This window comes from Eleutherodactylus coqui, chromosome 1 (genome assembly GCF_035609145.1).
Source record: "Eleutherodactylus coqui strain aEleCoq1 chromosome 1, aEleCoq1.hap1, whole genome shotgun sequence".
Lineage (NCBI taxonomy): Eukaryota > Metazoa > Chordata > Amphibia > Anura > Eleutherodactylidae > Eleutherodactylus > Eleutherodactylus coqui.
In genome coordinates, this window is record NC_089837.1 from 382,670,585 (window position 1) to 382,692,217 (window position 21,633).

Here is a 21,633-nt window from a genome sequence, read left to right on the forward strand (position 1 = left end):
GACCACATGTAAAGGGCTAGATGGCTAGGATCGGAGTCTGCTCCCAGTCATTAGAGCTGGAGCTTGGACAGCCAAGCCCCAACTCCCTTTGGCATGGGAGATCCATGCAGGCCTTATTCTGATGCTCTGGTCACTAAGGGGTTAAAAAGTGGAGTTACTTCTATAAGTAATAATATCACAGCACCTGTAAAATATCAGTTCTAGTAAATGAAAGATGCTAATAGTATGTATCCCACGGTAGATTTTCCCCACACAATTGTTGAATAGAACAGATTGTCCCCACACAGTACTGACACATAGCAGATTTTCCCTACACAGTGTTGGCATATAGTAGCTTGCTTCCATACAGCAAAGCACACGTAATAATACTGAGCAGCAGAGTGGCTCATTACTAGAGTGAGCACATACAGTAGTGCTAAGGTATGCTTGTAAGGGGGGTAGAACATGTGCATGTTGTGTACGGGTACATTCACACCTGCATTAGGGCTCTCAGTCACAGTTCTATTTCTCTGTTCTGTTCTTGAAGCAAAAAAATTGAATGAAATTGAATGCTTTAAGTTAGCTTTCCGTTTTTTTAATCTCAACACATAGCACTACAAAATGCGCTGTTTGTTCCGGTATTTCCATTTTTTGGCTCCAAATATGGAACAAAGAAACAGAATTATGACTTAGATGGGAATCTAAGTCATAATTCTGGGACTTAGATGGGAATATACCCTTAGTGGTTACACTGTTCTATTGTGATGACACTAATGGATGTATACAGTAGGGGGTATGTTGAGAGGTACAGTATTTCTGGCCCAGGCTTGTGGACACAGGGGGAGTGGTTTCAGTATAGAGACTGGTGCTGATTTGTATGAATAGGTCGCATGACCATTTTTGTGACCTGGATGGGGGGAAGCATCAGTATATGATGCAGTTCGTTTAGGAAGAAGCAAGAGATCAGAAGGGAGAAGTGAAACTTTGAGAGATAGCTGTGTGCCAGCTACATCGGAGAGGCCACCTGCTACTGAAACTCTTTGGCCAGGAGGTACTGTTAGATACAGGAAGATGCTCATAGTGAATGAGAGGTCAAAACCGACAGTGTTTGAGATCAGAAGGGCTACACCAGCAGCTTTCTCACAAAGTAATTTCTATTATTATTCTGTAAGTACCGGCTAAGGCCTCATGTCCACGAGCTTAAAAATAGGATTGAAGATCCGCAGCGGATCATCCGTATGCGGATCCGCATCACATAGGGATGCATTGACCACCCGCGGGTAGATAAATACCCGCGGATGGTCAATAAAAGTGATTTTTAAAAAAATGGAGCATGCAAAAAAAATGAACCATGCTCCATTTTCGTGCGGGTCTCCCGCGGGGACGGCTCCCGCAGGCTTCTATTGAAGCCTATGGAAGCCGTCCGGATCCGCGGGAGAGCTAAATCAGAATATTCTCACCTGCTCCGGATCTTCCCTTCTTCGCGGCTTCATCTTCTCTCCGCCGCGGCTGGATCTTCTTTCTTCGGGCCGGCGCATGCGCGCGGCACGCAACCGACGTGCCGTGCACATCCACCGGGCCGAAGAAAGAAGATCCGGCCGCGACGGAGAGAAGATGAAGCCGCAACGAAGGGAAGATCCGAAGCGTGCGAGAGGTGAGTTAATTCTTCTTTTCAGCGCTCATGTCCGCGGGGCAGGAGGGACCCGCTACGGATTCTCCATGGAGAATCCGTAGCAGGCCTGATTTTCCCAGTGGACATGAGGCCTAAGAGTTTATTAGTAAACACTGTTCGTGTTATCAACAAGTAGTGTTTCATGTCCTCTTTCCTCGGTATGAAACATGCCTAATAACCCCTGCAACTCTCTGCTATTCAAAGATACTCAAATCCTCTGTATGTGGAAGTACTTTTCAGTTGAGCCAGAACCGCACTTGAGCCGCGGTGACATCAGGAGGTAAGCCAGGGCTTACACATTTGGCATCAGCGAACAGGATAGCCTCAGGGAAACCGAAAAAATAAATCAACATGGCTGGTGATGATGTGTGTGGATTACCAAATATAATGACATCAACTAGAAACAACTGGAGTGATTCAAGAACCGGTGATTATAAATCAACTGGAGTGCTGACACCGAACAAACTTGACATGAGAGCTACTCAGATGGTGGACTCAGAGAAGCCCTCAGCTAGGCAGAGGGACAAATACGGTATGATGATAATGTCACTAGGGAGATGGATGAAAGCAGACATGGTAACCACTACGGTAAACTTAGAGAAGAGCTATTATCAAGGGAGAAAAGAAGAGCTTGAAGAAAGGGTACTCAATTGGGATGAGAGGCCACTGTTTTTAACATGCTCTAAATGGTGGTGCATTAAGCAACAACAGATGAAGTTAGAGTTACATGAACAAAAGATTGAAATAGAGAAAGAGGAAAGAAACCAACTAAGGTCCTACTATTAAAGGGAACCTGTCACCTCATTACAGCATCATAGGCTAAGTTATGGTACTCTTTTCAGATTGACGTGCATGGGCTGTCCCATATAGGTCTATGGGAAAGCACACAAACGGCAATCTGAAAAGAGTCAGATTTCTGTGCTCCACGTGATCTTCAGAGGAGGGACACCATAGAAACCAGGGAGTGGATGAGTATTAAAAATACATCACTGGCTCATTGTCACCTCCCTCTAAAAGCACTATAACTGAATTTATGCTGTTATAGGAAGGTCAAAAGTTCCCTTTAAGCAGAACTCCAATTAATCTGCAGAAACGCAAATGATTAGGGTTGTGATGTGATTGGAGAAAGAGCCTTGCCATCAGAGACACTAAAAGTGGTTCCACCCTTGGTCTATAGAATGGCTCTCAGAGGCTACTTGTGTGTAGTGGACATCTTTTTCTGCTTGTGTACAGCTTCTTGACTATTAGACATGTCTCTACAACCAATGCAACCAAAGGGATTTCACCCAGTTTGAGAGGGGGTGCATTATTGAAATACAAGAAGCTGGATGTCATATTGACGAATTGCCCGTCACTTGAGCCATTCTGACCAGACTGTTAGGAGGTGTTGGGGCCAGTGGATGCGTGAGGGCACACACACAAGGTGACTGGACTCACAATGCCCTCAACAGACCAGTAGTAAAGAGGATCATCTGATCATCAGAAAAGCACAAGCAGCTCTAATTGCTTTGCTGTCTGCCAACCAGAGACAGGTGGTACCATTGTTACACTCCTGTGTCTGTTGGAACCATTTCAAGTTGCTTGGCTGATGAACATTTGGTCTCATGGCGCCTATTACATGCACTGCCTTTGAAACCCATCCACCATCACCTCTGTTTACAGTAGTGTCGTGAACAGCAAAACTGGACTGCTAGGAAGTGAAATTGGGTTGTCTTAAGTGACAAATCCAGGTTTAGTTTGGGCACTGATGATAGCCGTGTTCATGTTTAGAGACTTAGGGGTGAGCGCTTCAATCCTGTCTTTGCTATGGAGCTGCACACTGCCCCCACGGCTGGTGTGATGTTCTGGGGAGCCATTGCATATGACAGTCGGTCACTGCTAATAGTGGTTCAAGAGACAATGACAGCTGAGCAATAAGCTCTGGACATCCTGCAGCCACATATGTTGCCTCTCATGGCAGGACTTCCAAGAGGCATTTTCCAGTAGGATAATGCTAGGCCGCACACAGCAAGGGTGTCACAGGAATGTCTCCACAACATTACCACATTTCCATGGCTTGTCCGTTGGCTAGATTTATTACCAATAGAACAGGTGTGGGACCCTCTGTAATGCCAACTTTGACAACTCACATGTTTGCATGATCTAGAGGCTCAGGATACCATACGGAACCCATATACCTCCATGTCACATTGTTAGGTCTGGCAGATGTAGGCATCATGCTCTGAATCTGTGATTGCCTTTTTTCCAGCACTGTCATGGTTAAATTGGTTCTGCCTTTTCCACCCAGCTGCAGATTGTTGGTCATCTCTTCACCACTATATACAGGCTTCAGACCTGACAGCCCTTTCTGCAGTGTTGGTGTATGAGCCCTCATATACCCGTCTGTCACAGCTGCTCCTGTTTGTTGCTGTGTTTGTAGTTTATGCTTTGTCTTCAGTTTGCTCCAGTACTTCCAGCCTGGTCCTGAACTTGCTCACTTCTTGGTTCTATAGACAGCATGGTGTTATCCAACTTCTTGGCTTCCTGGTGATCAGTCCTGTCATAGGTAATCAGTGCCTAGGTTTCCGAGCAGGGCCGCCCTTGTCAGGGCAAATTCTCTGCTGTTGTTAGACAGGGACTTTCCTTCTCCTGCTTCCAGCATAGGGCTATATCATCATGTCAGCTTGCATTCCAAGTCATGCCTTCCAGCAGTGAGTATCCAGGTTTCCAGAGTCGGCTGTCTGCCCTGCCGGTCTGTTCCATCTATTGGTTGGGTGACACAGCAGATCTACATCAAATCCTTAATGCACATCTTGCATCCAAGCTAGAGTCGGCTAAACAGGGTACTACCATGCCCACCTGCATCACATCTTGGATTCAAGCTAGAGGCAACCCAACAGAGTGCAAGAGCCTCCCTTCATGTGTTCAGTTTTCTGCAATAAATTATCCTTTTGCTCTAATATTGCAATCACTTATATCAACAGCAGAATCACACATAGAAAGTTTCATTTGATTCTGACAACTTCTTCTTGTGCTTGAATTTTTTTTTACAGTGAGTGTATCATTCACTATATGGTTATGGATTCATAAAAGACAAACATTGGGGAGATGTGGTGTTTGTGAGGAGGCTATCAATTATGAAAGCTGAGATGCCATGTGCTCCTGAGAAATTCAGGAGCTTGATGTTTTCTTTACATTTTGACTATATGTGTGTGAGTAGTATCTATTTTTTGTGTATATATGGTATATACGTGTGTGCAATGTATATGCATTAAAGGGGTTTTCCGGGACATTAAAAAGGTTAAATAGGCTTAAAGGAGATGTCCCGAGGCAGCAAGTGGGGTTATACACTTCTGTATGGCCATAAAAATGCACTTTGTAATATACATTGTGCATTAATTATGAGCCATACAGAAGTTATAAAAAGTTTTTTACTTACCTGCTCCGTTGCTGGCGTCCTCGTCTCCATGGTGCCGACTAATTTTCGCCCTCCGATGGCCAAATTAGCCGCGCTTGCGCAGTCCGGGTCTTCTCCTCTTCTCTATGGGGCTCCGTATAGCTCCGTGTAGCTCCGCCCCGTCACGTGCCGATTCCAGCCAATCAGGAGGCTGGAATCGGCAATGGACCGCAGAGAAGCCCTGCGGTCCATGAAGACAGAGGATCCCGGCGGCCATCTTCAGCAGGTGAGTATGAAGACGCCGGACCGCCGGGATTCAGGTAAGCGCTGTGCGGGTGGTTTTTTTAACCCCTGCATCGGGGTTGTCTCGCGCCGAACGGGGGGGGGGGGGTTTAAAAAAAAAAAAACCCGTTTCGGCGCGGGACATCTCCTTTAAAATTAAGAAAAATTGAATTCTCATCTATCCCAGTGGCTCCCTGTTCAGCGCTGCAGCCCTGGTGGCTACGGTACAAAACCTGGAAGAAGTGGCAGTCGGTCATAGGAGATGCTGGGTATGTGGTTGCACCTGGGCCCAGAAGCCTTAGGGGGCCCATAAAAACTCTCTTCTGCATATAGGGAGCCCAGTTCTATAAATAAAGCATTATAGTTGGGGGCCCTGTTACAGATTTTGCATTGGGGTCCAGAAGCTTTATGTTACGCCTCTGATTGTGCACGTAACTGCTCAGCTGCTCACAGGCTTCAGCGATGATTATTCTATGGCCGCTAAAGCCTGTCAATGGCTGAGTGGTCAGATGCACAAAGTACGGCACATGACGGCCCACTGCTTCTGCAAGGTTCCATGTAACGGGACTGCAGCACTGGTTGTGAGTGGTTGCTATAGGTAACACAGATGTTTTTCTTTTAGACAGTTTTACAAATATCCTCCCATGGTGTGGAGAGCCATAACTGCACCCTCTGCGGGACAGTTACTGAGGCAACCATCCAACGCTCAGTAAGTATCTGGAACGCACCCTGTTCAATAGAACAGAATCCATGAATGATAATTGCCTGATGTTTGACCGATTGCTGGTCCGTGGGAGGAGGAATGCAACAAACAGCTAAGCAACAGACTGTGCGGGAAAGGGTTAGACCGAATCCTTCCCCCGCAATTTACCGCGAAATCGCGGTTTTGCGCGATTGCGATTTTAACATTACAAGTCCCATAGACCCCTGCAGAAAAAAAAACGCTGTGAATTTTGCAGTGAAAAAAAAACTGTAGTGGGTAGTCACCCTAAGATGGAACTTTCGTCTGTCATGTATAGCTTAACCTCCACAATAATAGTAGTTCTCAAGCAATGTTCTGTTGTCTAACTTAACACCCTGCACCGACAGAGGCATTTAACTGGAAGATCGATAGAGTCACTGATGCCATTAAGAAAACTCAAGCTGTTTAATTGACCAAGGTTTCTTCAGTGACTGGATAGATTTAGATGTTATCACAGACAGCTCTAGGTATTATTCCCAGACCTCAGTGCTGCACAGTGGCAGTTCCTACTGCCAAGGCACTGTCATAACTATATGGAATACAGGGGATACGGTTGCACCCGGCTCCAGGAGGCTTAGGGGGCCCATATGGCCTCTCTTCTCCATATAGGAAGCCTAGTACTATGACTAAAGCATTATACTTCGGGGTCCTGTTACAGGTTTTGCATTGGGGCCTAGCAGCTTCAAGTTATGCCTATGTCTTAAGGGGTAAAGAGAAGTTGGGGGTTCCAAGATAAACTTTTGCACCCGGGCCCTTGAGCCTTTAGCTTTGCCCCGTGGCAAGACTTTAGTTACTATGCCTTACTTTGGTCTAAATATATTATAGCAATAGTTATAATATGACTAGCGAACTTTTACCATAACGTTTATTTCAGTTTTTTAAAGTTGTTAAAAAATAAACCTGTAAAAAATAAAAAGCAAAAAATAAACATATATGCACAGCATCAACGACGCCATGACTTCCTGATTACCGGCATTGGTCTAGGATGACATCACAATTTCAGTCCCAAACCATCTGGTGCACCAGGTGGGGCATGCACAGTCTCATGTAGTTATACGTCTTGTGTTTTGGACAGTGTAAAGTGGCTCTATGTTCCAGGACCCATGTCTAGAGCTTCTGTGCTGAGTAGTTCTATTACAAGAAGTTTAGTGTTCTGTTCGCTGTGGTTTAGTGTTTGGTGGTGGTGTCGCTTGTTTATCTCGGCCCTGTTCCCTGCTTCTCTCCCGCAGTTGAGTTGTCCTTTTCAAGGCTGTTCAGGTTTGAGTGTTTCAGGCAATACCCTGTCACCATTATCTCAATTCCAAGCATTCGTCCATTCCAATTACCTACGTTTGACCATAGATATCCCGGTTATCTACCCTCCAGTTTAATGCCATACTTAGTTCCAGAATCAATCATCTTCAGTTGCACAGACTGGTCCAATAATATGTAATAGTATATTTAAAAATTAATTTTGCAATAACTGGGAATACATTATTTACTCTATTGCAGGAAAGAATAATGACATTTTCTAGTTTTTTTTTTTTTACTAATATTACGATTTTCCCTACAATATAAGCAATATCCATTTTTAAAAATTTCTCAAAATGGTAGAACAAAGCAGTTTTTTGTAAAGGCATCATCCATCTTCATAAATTAAAAAAATATATATTCTGGACCTAAGGTTCAAAATTGCCTACGTTTATGATGGTTCTCAAGGGGTTAGGTGCACTGAAATGTAAAGGCGAAGTCCCCTGGTGCAAGCACCGAGTCATGACTGACTTCTTAGGGGATGTCTTTTTGACAAACTGTTTTTGTGGGGTGGTTTGCCATTACCTTTCTCAGTCATCCTTTACCCCCCAGCAAGCTGGTTACTCATTTTACCGACTTCAGAAGGATGGAAGGCTGAGTCAACCTTCAACCGGCTACCTGAACCAACACAGGGATTGAACCTGCAACCTTCAGGTCGTGAGCAAGAGCAAAAACATGCCATTAAAATGTTAATAAATTTGTCTCATATGTGACAGTTATCTGGTCTTCCTTTGTCACTAGTGTTAAGTGCTACTAGCTTATGGTTGCACTTGTTGTGATGAAAATCATCCATTAGCTTCTTGGCAAGTTTGTGGTTGGCATATGCAGCAGTATAAGACTACTTTCACACAGTGAATTTTCTCCTGCAGATTTTGTTTTGGATTTGTGTCAAAAGCCTCACCAAAATAGTGTAAAAATCATCCTTCAAGACCTCTTTCACATGAGCGTATGCACAAATGTGCATGCTTCAGTGCAACATATTTGAGCTATAGACACAGTTGATTTGTACTCTACTTTTTTGTGCTTGTAGGGCCTGTTCCTATGTGTGCAGGATCCATGAGGGGAGGTGAAACTTTATTTAACTTTTTTCAACTTTTCCGTGATTGCCGTTAACCAATGGTTAACGACGATCACGGGCCCGGGGACCAGACACAGCAGTCCCTGGTGACATCTCCTGTCTGCTAATTACCTGTAGGTAGCCAGGAGCCAGGAAATTTTAAATCTCCCGGGCGATCTGGGCTTCTGCGCATGGACCTCCAATTTTTCATTGGTGTGCATGCGCAGAAGACAAAGGAGAGTCCGCTCCGGAGCAGGACATCGCCAGACATCGCGGAGGACCTGGGTGAGACGTTTCAACCCCCCTCATGGATGTGATCCATGAGGTGAGCAGAAACTCCATCTTTTTTTTTACTTTTTATTTACCTTAATGCGATTGCCTTTATATGTCAGCCCATTGACAGCAGAAGCACTTCCAGGTAACTTGAAGTGCATCTTATAAAAATACCTTGAATGTTATGTTTGCTATGCTTGATAAAGGCACCATATGTGCGCAGAAACGCGTTGCAGTGTTTTAACCAGAAGTTGGGCTTGAATTTCCTCTGCCTACTTTTAGTTTAACTTTTTTGTAAAGCTATTTTGTGATTTTATTTCCCCCAGTATGGGGTAATAAATAATTCCTTCTAATGTATAGGAAGTTGAGAGCGCAGAATATTTCTTTTTCCTGCTCTAGCAGTATTTTTCTTCAATCAAAAAAGTCGGGCATAGTTACCGCATGACTCATGATTTAGGAAGTCTTTGCTACTGCAATGGTGTCAGATGACAGCCTGGCACTTGTTCTAATAGTGGGGACCAGAGAAACTGCTGATCCCCACTATTTAGCCCTTTACATGCCATAGTCAATGCAACCATGGCATGCAAAGGGCTGACAGAGGAAGGGGTCTCCCTCTGCCATCCATCGTACCCCTGCAATGTGATCGCGGGGTTCTGATGGATTGCTATGGCACCTGGAGGCTTGAAGGTAACCTCTGGATTGGCGGTCTATAAGGCTTAGTATCTAGCTCAGCTTTAGAGGCTTTGCAATACACTGCTATACTGAAGTATAGTTGTCTATTATAAGAACAATCAAAAGTGGTGAAATTCAAGTCCCCTAGTGGGATGAAAGAAAAAAAGAAGTGAAAAAAATTGTAAAAAATACAAAACTAAAGCTATATAGATAGGGTATAGCTGTAATAGTACTGACCCCCAGGCTTAACTTATTGATACCGTACAGTGAACGCCTCAAGCGACAAACAAAAAAAAATATCAGAATTGAACAGATTGTTTATCTTTCCTATAGAAAAAAATGGAATAAAAATTGTTAAAAATGTTATATGTTCCTAAAAATTGAAGACTATAGCTCATCCTGCAAAGCCCTCATAGAGATCCATTGAGCAAAAATTAAAATATTATGGCTCTTGGAATGCGGTGAAACAAAAGCACAGGTTTTAAAAAGAGTTTTTAGTGTATAAAATAGAAAAATATAAAAAACTGTATAACTTTGTTTCACCAGAATTGGTCTGACTCTGAGATGTTATCATATTATTTATTATTTATTTTGCATGCTGAATGTCGTAAAAATTAAACCGAAAAAACAATGGCAGGATTTTTTTTTCTGAATCCCACTTAAAAAAACCTAATGAAAGTTATACAATGCATGTACCCCAAAATGATAACATTAAAAAATACAACTTGTCCCGCAAAAATAAGCTTTCATACAGCTATATCGTAAGAAAAATTTAAAATATATGTCTCTAGGAATACAACAAAGAAAAAAACTGAAAAATTAGTTGGTCATTACAGTGCAAACAGGCTTTGGTACTAAGGGGCTTAAAGGGGTTCTGTCATTAAAAACAAAACATTTTATACTTACCTATTGCTCCCCAGGCAGCCTGCTTACCTCTTCTTCTTATCCCAAATCTTCTCCTGGAGCCGCTTGTCAATTCGGTCACGTGACCTCCAGCACCCGATTTTCCTCCATCCGGTCAAAAAGCGTACACTGCCTACCTTCCACTTCCTTCAGGTCAATGTATGCATACGTCACTAGTGACGTGTGCGTACATTGTCTTGTGAGGAAGCGCGGAATGAAGGTAGCCGCGCGACACAACGGCGCGACTGCGCACACGCGAATCCGGCACACGACTGCGCATGCGCGAGGCTGCAGCGCGCGCTCGCTCGCCTGGGAGCACTTTACACATGCACGGGCACACTCTCTGCCAATAGAAATGTATCCCTAACACTGTTGTCAGGCAGAATATATTTCTATTAGCCAATGGAAATGCAAGCTTCTGCATATAAGCATATATATATATATATATATATATATATATATATATATATATATATATGAGTGACTGCTGTGAGTGGCTACTGTGAGATTGCAAGGAAGATCTGGAAGCCCTTGGGAAACTCTGGGTGTTCAGAGACAGAGGCAGGGAGAAACACTAGCAGATTTTTGTAGACTGCAGGCAGGACTATTCACTGCACTGGATGGGTGGAAGTAGCTTTGTGAGTCAGCACAGCAAGGGGTGCTGGGAGATGACCTCCTAGCAGGAGGGGCTGAAGATGTAAACAGAGCATGGAGGTGCAAAATGGAGCCTAGGTAAGTACTACTTCTGAAAAAAACGTTTTATATGTGTTATTTACAACAGGTTGTGCCAGCGGGGCAGATTTACTGGAGAAAGAAAATACAGATTGTAATGACAGAACCCCTTTAAGCAGATAGCAGGTGCTACAGTATCATGCCAGGGGTTTTCTAACAAAAAAATGGTGACAAGTTTCTTTTAACCCAGTGAACAGATTTTAAACCTGGCTTTTGAACTACCAGAATAGTCAAAACATTTAGCTTTGGAAGCTTTTTTACTTTCTAACAAAGATAGAAGAGGTTTGTTATCAAAGGTTTGCTTTATAGGCTGAAACTTTAAAGCCAGTTCTGAAGAGAAGCACTTCTATTTAAGTGTTTTATGTTTACTTTAGATAAATTAGATAAAGTTGTTATATATGCTGGAAAGGATATGTCCATTATTCTGCACCATTTTATAGTTTGGAAGTAAATGACTGCATAAAAGTTGAGCTTACTTTGTATATTGCATCACATACTTTACATTGATATTCAATTACAATATATATATTATAGACTGGAATTACATTCACAACTCAGCTGTTTGTCAGTGAAAACAGTAAAAAAAACCTCCTCAGACACAACCATATCAGTTTAGGTTCTGTTTTACTCTATATTCTGGGGTTCAATCCCCCATAGTCAACTATTCTATTCCGTCTGACACAAATATCAAAAAGGAGAACTGCTCAAATGTAGACCTCTTTGGTTTACATGTTTGTATGTGTATCTGTGCTCACATAATAGTGGGTTTACTAAACATTTCACCAGAATGTCTCTGGATGCCTAAAATTGGGACAAACACAGCTTGGCTCCTCCTACAGCAGTGACGTCACCACAGGTCCTTTAAAGCTCACCGGATCTCTGTGGTGGTGGTAGGTCGGTGTCTTCTGTCAGGACCGCAGAGTTGTGTCTGAGATAGTAATGGCTCATGTATTCTATTTTGTTATTTTTGTCCCCCCCCCCTTCCAAGAGCACTAACTGTGTTGTTCTTCTCCATCGGTCAGGCTCTGTGTTTTATATTTCCTATAGGACCTGCAATGATGTCACCAGGGGGCGGAGCATGAGAAGAACCCACATACAGTACTTTCTACCAAACTGCAGAATGGCTCCTCCCACAGCAGTAACCTCACCACATGTCCTTTAGCTCACCAGATCTCTGTGGTGGATACATAGGTCGGTGTCTTCTGTCAGGAATGCTGAGTTGTGTCTGAGATAACTGCTTAGTTGTATTCTCGCTGGGTAATTTTTGTACTTCTCTTTTCAAGAGCCTTAACTTTGTTGTTCTTCTGTCTGTCAGGCTCTGTTTTATGTTGTAGGACATTCAATGACGTCACTAGGGGGTGGAGTGATAATGTAACCAGGGGTGGAGCATGAGAAGAACTCACATACTCACTGAAAAGTGGTCCTTTGTAGTTTAATGATTGACTATTAGAGATGAGCGAGCGTACTCGTCCAAGCTTGATGCTCGTTCGAGTATTAGGGTACTCGAGATGCTCGTTACTCGAGACGAGCACCACGCGGTGTTCGAGTCACTTCCATTTTCTTCCCAGAAAATTTTGCGTCGTTTTCTGGCCAATAGAAACACAGGGAAGGCATTACAACTTCCTCCTGTGAAGTCCCAGCCCTATCCCACCCCCCTGCAGTGGGTGGCTGGGGAGATCAGGTGACACCCGAGTATTTAAATCTGCCCCGCCCGCGGCTCGCCACAGATGCATGCTGAGAGACATTAGGGAAAGTGCCGTCCTGCTGTAGCTGCTATAGGGAGAGTGTTAGGCTGTCATCTTCATCTTCAAGAACCCCAACGGTCCTTCTTAGGGCCACATCTGACCGTGTGCAGTACTGTTGAGGCTGCTTTTAGCTTCTTTTTTTTTGTATATCGGGCATGCAGACCATAGCATCCTCAGTCTGCAGTCATTTTACTGAGTATAGGGGCAGTACTGGTGAGGCAGGGACAGTTGGACAGGGAAAGAGATATACTGGCTATATAGGCAGTGGGCTTTTTCAAAAAAATTGGAAAAAAAATCTTTGGGCTGCCTGTGTCCGTGTTCAGTTTACTGCGTGTCTGCAGGGGGTAGTAGTCGTTCATTAATACCCAGCCTTGCGCATAATTTTTTCTGGCTGCACTGTGCCTGCCAACCCTCTGCAGTGTGTGCCTCCGGTTCCTCCTCATCACAGAGGCAATTATAAATTGACATGAGGGTGGTGTGGCTATGAAGTGAGCGTGTGGCATGGGGGCAGCTGAAGGCTGCGCAGGGACACTTTGGTGTGCGCTGTGGACACTGGGTCGTGTGGGGCGGTTGGGCAGCATGTAACCCAGGAGAAGTGGCAGCGGAGTGTCATGCAGGCAGTGATTGTGCTTTGTTGGAGGTAGTGTGGTGCTTAGCTAAGGTATGCCTTGCTAATGAGGGTTTTTCAGAAGTAAAAATTGTTGGGGGGGGGGCACTCTTGCCGCTATTGTGGCTTAATAGAGGGACCTGGGAACTTGAGATGCAGCTCAACATGTAGCCCCTCGCCTGCCCTATCCGTTTCTGTGTCGTTCCCATCACTTTCTTGAATTGCCCAGATTTTCACAAATGAAAACCTTAGCGGAGCATAGGTCCCATACAAAAATGCTCGGGTCGCCCATTGACTTCAATGGGGTTCGTTACTCGAAACGAACCCTCGAGCATCGCAGGAAGTTCGACTCGGGTAACGAGCACCCGAGCATTTTGGTGCTCGCTCATCTCTATTGACTATATACTGTATATGCAGTACATGTACTGTATTAAATACCATTATCCCAAGAAGGAATGGAACAAAAGATGTAACTGAAAGTTCCATTTAGTCATTCACATGTATTCACAATTATTTTCAGTTTGCAAGTAAAATCTAAACAACTTCATACCTTGTATCATAAATTGCATATAGTCTTTTGTTTTCTTCAACAGCATTCCTGCAAAAGAAAAGACACATTTACTTCCTCTGCATTCAAGAAGGTTACCCTCATATATCCATATATGTGATTCTAAGAATGATTTATATTGCCAGAGTAAGCTATTTTTCTATATTGCCTTCAACCAACCGTCACAGGTCTGTGGGTACTATGAAGAAGCATACTGCTTGAAATAAACATGTTGCTGACTCTAGTAAAATTCTATTTTTGCACTGTAATGAAAACAGAATACAAAGAAGTTAATGAGACCTAATTAAGGAATATAATTTGCACCCAATGTACTATAAAGCACAGATTCTTTAAAGATTTATTTGCAAAAGGTTTGCATTGCATTACTGACTGGACTGCATGCATTACAAAAGAGTGCAAAAAAAAGAAACTGAATACACACATTGGCATGTTTTCACTATATTGAGAGCTATGATCTACAAAAAGGTCACAAAAATACTGTACAACACCAGGACCATTTTAAGTTTTTGGAAAAGGGCAATTTGCCCTTAAAACTACAAGATACCTCAAGAAAAAATGCACAGTGTGAATAGAAATCCATATTTTCCATTCACTCATGGCTTTTAAAAGAGTAATCAATAACCATACATCTAAAGTGTCATGTGTGAACCTGGCTTAAGACTGCTAATTAGAGAGGCAGAGAACAGAGCACAACAATTACTACCATGGAAACATGTAACTATGTACAATGAATTTCCAGCCTTTGCTTTATGAAATCAATAGGTTTCTCTGTTTAGCCATTCTAAGGCATAGAAATACCCAACTCAAAGGTCAAGTGTTTCATTCAGGATAATCATGTTGGCAACAGCAAGAGACCATCCTGGTGATTTTCTCATGGATATATTTCTTACCTTTTTATATGAATTAAAGATCTACTATACGATAAAATATCGTACAGTTGCAAGAAAAATTAAGTAAATCCTTTGGAATAACTTGTATTTCTGCATTGATTACTAATAAAATGTAGTCTGATCTTATCTAAGTCAAAATTATAGACAAACACAATCTAAATAAACTAATAACACATGGGCAGTTATACTATTCATGTCTTTTATTGCATGCTAATGGAAGATGGCATGTGCAGTTCAACTATTTGATGGTGGCTTCCCTATAAATCAGTGTCCAACCTTCTAAGAATATAACTCAAATTACAATCTTCTCTACAAAGAAAAGATACCCATGTACAGATAGCTGTTTTGAGGCACTTGTCCCTCATCAGTGCTCATTACAGTTCTAGTTGGCTGGGTGAGAGAGAGAGTCAGGAGAAGTACTGTTTCTTCTTGTAGAGACTGCCCTATTGTCTTTAATTGAGCACATTGAATAAACATCCACAGTGCAGGGAAAAAAGTAAATAAACCTTTGAATTTGATAACCTGTTTATACCTGTTTCACACCAATCCCCTCTACCAAATGTTTCCTGTAGCTGCAAATAATATTTGCACAATGTTGAGGAGAAATTCTGACCATTCCTCCTCAGTGCTGTGTTTAGGTTCATGAATATTTTTGGGATGCCTTTCATGTGCAGCCCTTTTCAGGTCATGCCACAGCATCTCGATTGAGTTAAGGTGAAAAAGACTTGGGCATACTAATCGATCATTGACTGAACATGAGTCAACAATGTGATGCAGCAGCAAAAAAGGTGAACACAATTCTGGGATGTATTAAGAGAAGCATAGAGTCTAGATCATATAAGGTAATTATTCCCTTTTACTCTTCCTTAGTCAGACCTCATCTGGAATACTGTGTTTAGTTTTGGACACCGCAATTTAAAAAAAGACATAGACAAACTGAAGCAAGCTTATAGAAAAGCTACCAGGATGGTGAGCGGTCTGCAAATCATGTCCTATGAAGAACAGTTAAAGGATCTGAATATTTGTAGCTTGCAAAAAAGAAGGCTGAGAGACTTAATAGCTGTCTACAAATATCTGAAAGGCTGTCATAGTGTAGAGGAATCAGCCCTATTCTCATTTGTACAAGGAAAGTCTAGAAGCAATGGGATGAAACTGAAAGGGAGGAGACACAGATTACATATTAGAAAAAACTTTCAGACAGTGAGAGTGATCAATGAGGGGAACAGGCTGCCACAGGAGGTTGTGAGTTCTCCTTCAATGGAAGTTTTCAAACAGAGGCTGGATAGACAACTGTCTGGGCTGATTTAGTGAATCCTGCACTGAGCAAGGGGTTGGACCCGATGATCGTGAAAGTCCCTTCCAAGTCTACCATTCTATGATTCCATAAGGTCAGGGCTCTGATTTGGCCATTCCAAACACAAACCTTCTTCTTTAGTTATTTACTTGTTTTGGGCCATTATCTTGTTGCATCACCCAACATCTCTATAGCCTGCGGTCATTAATTACTGCTCTTACATTCTCTTGTAAAATGTTTTGATGCACCTTAAAATTTATTGTTCTATCAGTAATTACAAGGTGCCCAGGTTTTAAGGTAGCAAAGCTGCCCAAGCCAGGATTCTCCCTCCGCTATGCTTCACAGTGTGGATAAGCTTTTGGTGTTGATGTGCAATGTTCTTTTTCGTCCAGGTAAAGCTCTGTGCATTTGTGCTAGAAAATTTCCACTTTTCCCTAGATATTTGGTACCAGGGGGATGTACCGCCAAGTAATTCAGTTTTGTCCAAAGTATTTAGATTAAATGAATCCTTGCCCTGTGTGAAGGAAAGCCTTGCTATGACTCTGCATAATGTTATAGGCTGTAATTATCGCTGTAGTTGTCATACAAAGAGCTAGCATCTTGTCTAGTAATTCTAATCAGTAATAAAGCAGTCAGTGGTTCCTTGGCTTAAGGGTCCTTTCATATGGGCGTACTACAGCTCCAATACAACCTCCAAAAAATCTGTATCATCATATGCCTTTGATTTCACATAGAGGCAAAAGAAAAACTGTGGCATGCTCGAGGGATGTCTTATTATGGATTTATTCTCTCCTAAAAGCATTGCCATAATTTAGTGCCGTACTAGGGAGCTGAAGGGATTCCGTAGGTTTCTGTGTAGGCTCCATGCACACGACTCTGCTATGTGAATAAAATATACCACAGTCAATAAAAGATTGATTTTCTATGATTAAACTCCCTGTGTATGTACTTTACATATATATTAGACCAGTGAGCAGTATTTTTTCGGGGGATCTTAGAAGCCAATTGCAATGTAATGTATAGGAAAAATGAAACATATCAATATGAACACACAAATTACACAGATGTATATAAAGGAGCACAATTTAGACATGACATATTCAGGGAGTTCTCATGTCTTTTTAGCATGTAGTATCAGTAATTTGGATCTAATGGTATTATGAATATATGTAATCACTCAAGCACATCTAGAGTTTTTCATGAAAAAAATCCATATCAAGGTTTTGGAACAAACCATTTGTAGATAGTTTATTAATAGAGATGAGCGAGCACCCAAATGCTGGGGTACGCGTTTTTCGAGTCGAGCTTTTCGTAAAATTCGAGAGCTCTACTCGAGTAATGAACCCCATTGACTACAATGGGAGGCTCGAGCATTTTTGTATGTGGAACATATGGTCCCGAACTTTTTTTTTCTTGGTTTGTGTTTCCCTCTCTCTCTCTCTCTCTTCCCCTTCCTGCCAGACCAAAAATTTTCAAATGACGCGCGCTGCGTCGTGGCAGGAAGGGGCCAAAACAGGCACGTCACAGCGGGGAGGAGCCAAAAGCTGGAGCGGGGTCGAACACGATTTGATGCTCGTTTGAGTAACGAGCACCATCAAGTACGCTAATACTCGAACGAGCATCAAGTTCGCCAGAGTATGTTCGCTCAACTCTATTTATTAAACATTGTATTCACTTTAACTATCATAAAATAAACATTAATCACAAAATTATAAAAGCACAAGGAATAATTAATGTCATTTAAAAAGAAAAAATACTAGATGTTCAAAATATGCAGTGAAAATGTAACAAAAATGCTATGTATAAATGTACCTGTATGGGAGTAAGCATTATCCTACCAAGGGTATGTGGATACCTGAGCAAATATGGTGATGGACGGCTTGTGTGCAGGGGCATAACCTGTATATCCAATAATGTGCAGTCCCCATGATATGGTGCTGACACTAACTTGGTTTCTACTCGCTCGCTGATTCTCAGTTTTGTTCCTGGATAGTAGAAAAGTGAGCTGTGCGAACAATCCCTCCTAGCTGTTGTTTGTTCATTTGGATTAGCATTTTGAGTCATCTGCTTCTTAGTTTATGTCCTCTCTCTTCCGCCTCGTGACATAACTCAGGGCAGTTTCAGACAAACATGGTTTTCTTCCATTATGTGGCCGTAGTAATCATGGCCGCATAACGGGACAAAACGAAACCATTGATTTCAATGGTTTCATTTTCATTAGCACTTTTCTCAGCTGTTAATTGTACAGCCAGGAAAAGATAGAACCTGCCCTATCTTTCCCGCACTTAGTGAATACTGCATGTGGGAAAGATCAGGCAGCACCTAACTTCCTGCATTTTTTTTCAAACTCCTGCATTATGGCATGGAGTTTGAATGGCTGAAGAAAGACCTCATTCAGGCTCAACTACGCTCCATAGATGCGAGCAAAGTTGCTCCTACGACTGACTGAACCCGCCCTTAATCTGGACAATTAAGTTTTAGCAGAAATATCACAAACCAATAGCCCACTAATGGGACAACCAACAGTGATACCACATGTGAACTCTTTAAATTCCTTGGAACGAGGCTTATGTAACAAACTATAGCTGACACCTCCAAGAGTCTGCATCTCATGTAGCATGGTTTAGGACACATGACATGCTAATAAGACATGACCCATTCTACTGATAGGGGTGTACAAATATTTTAAGCTGGATAGCGCATATTTGATGTATCTGATATTTCCAAACTTCTATAATTGAAAGGATTGTGGTCGGCATTTGTATTTGACTTTTGTTGTGCACATGAAATATCCCAAAAATGATAACCTTAAAATGTATTAAAGATTTCTAGAAGGGTTACTGCAGTGCTTTAAGAAGAAGCTTTGTGATTCAATATGATGGATTTTTTCCAAACACTATAGAAATAGTATTCAGCCTCACAATGAAATGAAGTACAGATCTGCAGTTTTCTAGCAGTTTGTACTGTTTCATAATAATTTAATGTAAGTTGAAGTGTTTGGTAAAATGGACTAAAAGAACAACAAATAGAAAAAAACCAAATGCACTCAATCTTATATTAATAACAGCAGGAAAGCAGCCTGTGCAGTATTTCTGCTTGTAGACATTTTACAAATCTGCATCAAGGTTATTTTCTAGCAGTTTTCTAAAGACTTAGCAGTAGAGAAAACGACATATTCAGGATTATGGCAGTTAAGGTATTATGGTTTGGCAAAAAGTGCCATGAATTGTGTACTAGCAGCTTTTGAGGTGCTGAGATGTGCACTTGACAAAGCACATATTGTACTGCGTATTGTAGTAGTATACAGCACATAAGCATTTTCAATAGCTGCAGCATGTTTCAACAGTTGCAAAATAACTACACGGGTTTGCCATTTGAATAGACACCATGGAAGGAGATGAATAAATACTGTACTAGGGGTGTAACTATACTGGGTAGAGAAGTGACAGTTTCACCCTGACCCTAGTGTCGGAGCGGAAACTTTCCATCACATTGGAAGACACTAATATTACAAATGGAATATAGCAAGTCTGAGTCCTATTTAGAGATTTTGCATTGGGATCCAGAAAGATTCAATTTATACTTCTCCATATTACCAAAGTTGTGTATCCCAATGTTGATGCATATGGTGCCATAATCATATCTGTAACCCAGCATTTTAAAGACTTTGAATATTTTTGATTTTTCCTTTCAATGGAATTACACAGAGATTTGTCATTCCATTACCGTATACCTTCATGTGAAGATAGTAGCAGATTCCTGTTGCAGCACTAATATAAAGGCATCTTGCCATAAAAAAGGAGAACAGACACTATTATGGTTTTGAGGTTGGCATTGGTTACACTGTCCACAGAGTTCCCATGCACTTTGCACTTATGCTATGCCCTTTTTTCAAGCTCATATAATCCAATATGGAAGTTTCACAATATTGTGAAAATAATATTCAAAAAGTCTTGGATAAATCATTGTTGTCATTGCTGTTATTCTTCTTTCTGACTAATGATGTTTCTGAATATAAGATTTCATACTACTCTGCTAAAATACTATGCAAATAGAAAGAAATATCATCAGTAACTAGACTCATTTTTAAACTTCACATTTAATATGAAGACTACGATTTTCTGGAAGAGTTGCATAAGCTAATTTCCAGGAAAATACATGCTACGTCTAGTGAAATATACAAAGGGTCCCTCCACCAAACCACAAAAGCATAATGAAAGGGGTCAGATGAGGATCTCAAGACTCCTTAGGATGAACAAGCGGTGCACAGATAAGCAACTTGCAGCTGAATAAAGGGGTCAGATGAGGATCTCAAGACTCCTTAGGATGAACAGGCGGTGCACAGATAAGCAACTTGCAGTTGATGCTCGTTCTCTAACTTTTGATGAATGCGCTATAACAGCAGAATACCGGTTTGAATGGTATTGCTGTCTAAGATAAACAAAAAGAAAAGACTCCAGTGGGCAAAAGACAGCAAAATTGGATCACTAAGCAGTGGAAAAATATGGCCAGGTCAGATGAATCCAAACTTCTGTTGCACCATGCTGATGGAAAGATCAGAATTTGGCATAAGCAGCATGAAACGCTGAACCCTTTCTGACAGATGTTCAGAGAGTCTTGTACTGGCCCAGAGCTGATAGGGCCCTTCCATAAATGTTCTATGTTTGTCTTATTTGTGGAATGCATCAGGGTTGTGTGTTTCATAACTGCAGGACTGAAAGGGTTAATGTCTGATATGTGCTGTCCTGTCTGATAAATGTATTGTTTTGTGTGTGTCATGTGACATCATTGTATATATGTGTTTGCCAGAAGAAGAGAAAAGAGAGAAAAGAAAAAGTAGAAGGAGCAGTACAAGTGGTAGATGTAGTAGTAAGAGAGAAGTGAGCAGTTCAGTCAGTAAGAAAGGAGCACGTTGGCCTGTATGTAGGACATGGAAGAGGCCGAGCGACGTCCCCATGCCCAACCTGGGTCCATTCTACCCAGAAGACCTCAGCACTGCTACTGAGCACTGGGAGTAGGACAAGCCACTCATAGCGAGTAGTGGACTACTGGAGTGAGTGTTGGCTGGTAAAGAGAGAGTTGCCGGGAACAGGATCACATGGATAATTGGGACTGTGGATTTTCCACAGACCCCGAGAATCCTCCCTGTCGCACTACTCTAGTTCTACTATTTTTATACCAAGACTGTTGAATTGGAGTTTCCCCAAGGTTATAGTAAACGGACAAAACTGACTATTCCCGGTTCTTGTTCAGAAAGGTGCCCTGTGTGTGGACTACTTTATTTTGTCTGGAAGATCCATCGCAGCAGACAGAATAGTGGTGTCACGAGTGACAATTGGACTTGAGGTAATCCCTGGTCACTACTCCTTTGATATCCCTCAGCTGCACCGTGGTCAGGTCAGGAGCTACCCACAGGGAAAGAGAGGGTAGAGCCCTGTGACAAGGCCTTTCTCTACCTTCCTATCTGCTCAGCTGTGGGTCAACTCCTTGGATGCTGCAGCGTCAGTACCTACATGTAATTTGTGGCAACTGCCAGAAGCTATACTGTACA

At 42.1% G+C, this 21,633-nt stretch overlaps 1 protein-coding gene across 1 annotated transcript in view; it reads left to right on the forward strand.

Annotated features, from left to right (window-relative positions):
• The first annotated feature begins 2,002 nt into the window (after nucleotides 1–2,002).
• Nucleotides 2,003–21,633, forward strand: part of GABRA5 (gamma-aminobutyric acid type A receptor subunit alpha5) — a 252,432-nt gene continuing 232,801 nt past the window's right edge. The window contains exons 1-5 of the mRNA XM_066588715.1: nucleotides 2,003–2,183; nucleotides 4,089–4,196; nucleotides 13,924–14,024; nucleotides 15,659–15,757; nucleotides 21,336–21,479. Coding sequence (XP_066444812.1) covers nucleotides 2,003–2,183; nucleotides 4,089–4,196; nucleotides 13,924–14,024; nucleotides 15,659–15,757; nucleotides 21,336–21,479 — 633 coding nt within the window. The remainder of the gene's footprint in view (nucleotides 2,184–4,088; nucleotides 4,197–13,923; nucleotides 14,025–15,658; nucleotides 15,758–21,335; nucleotides 21,480–21,633) is intronic.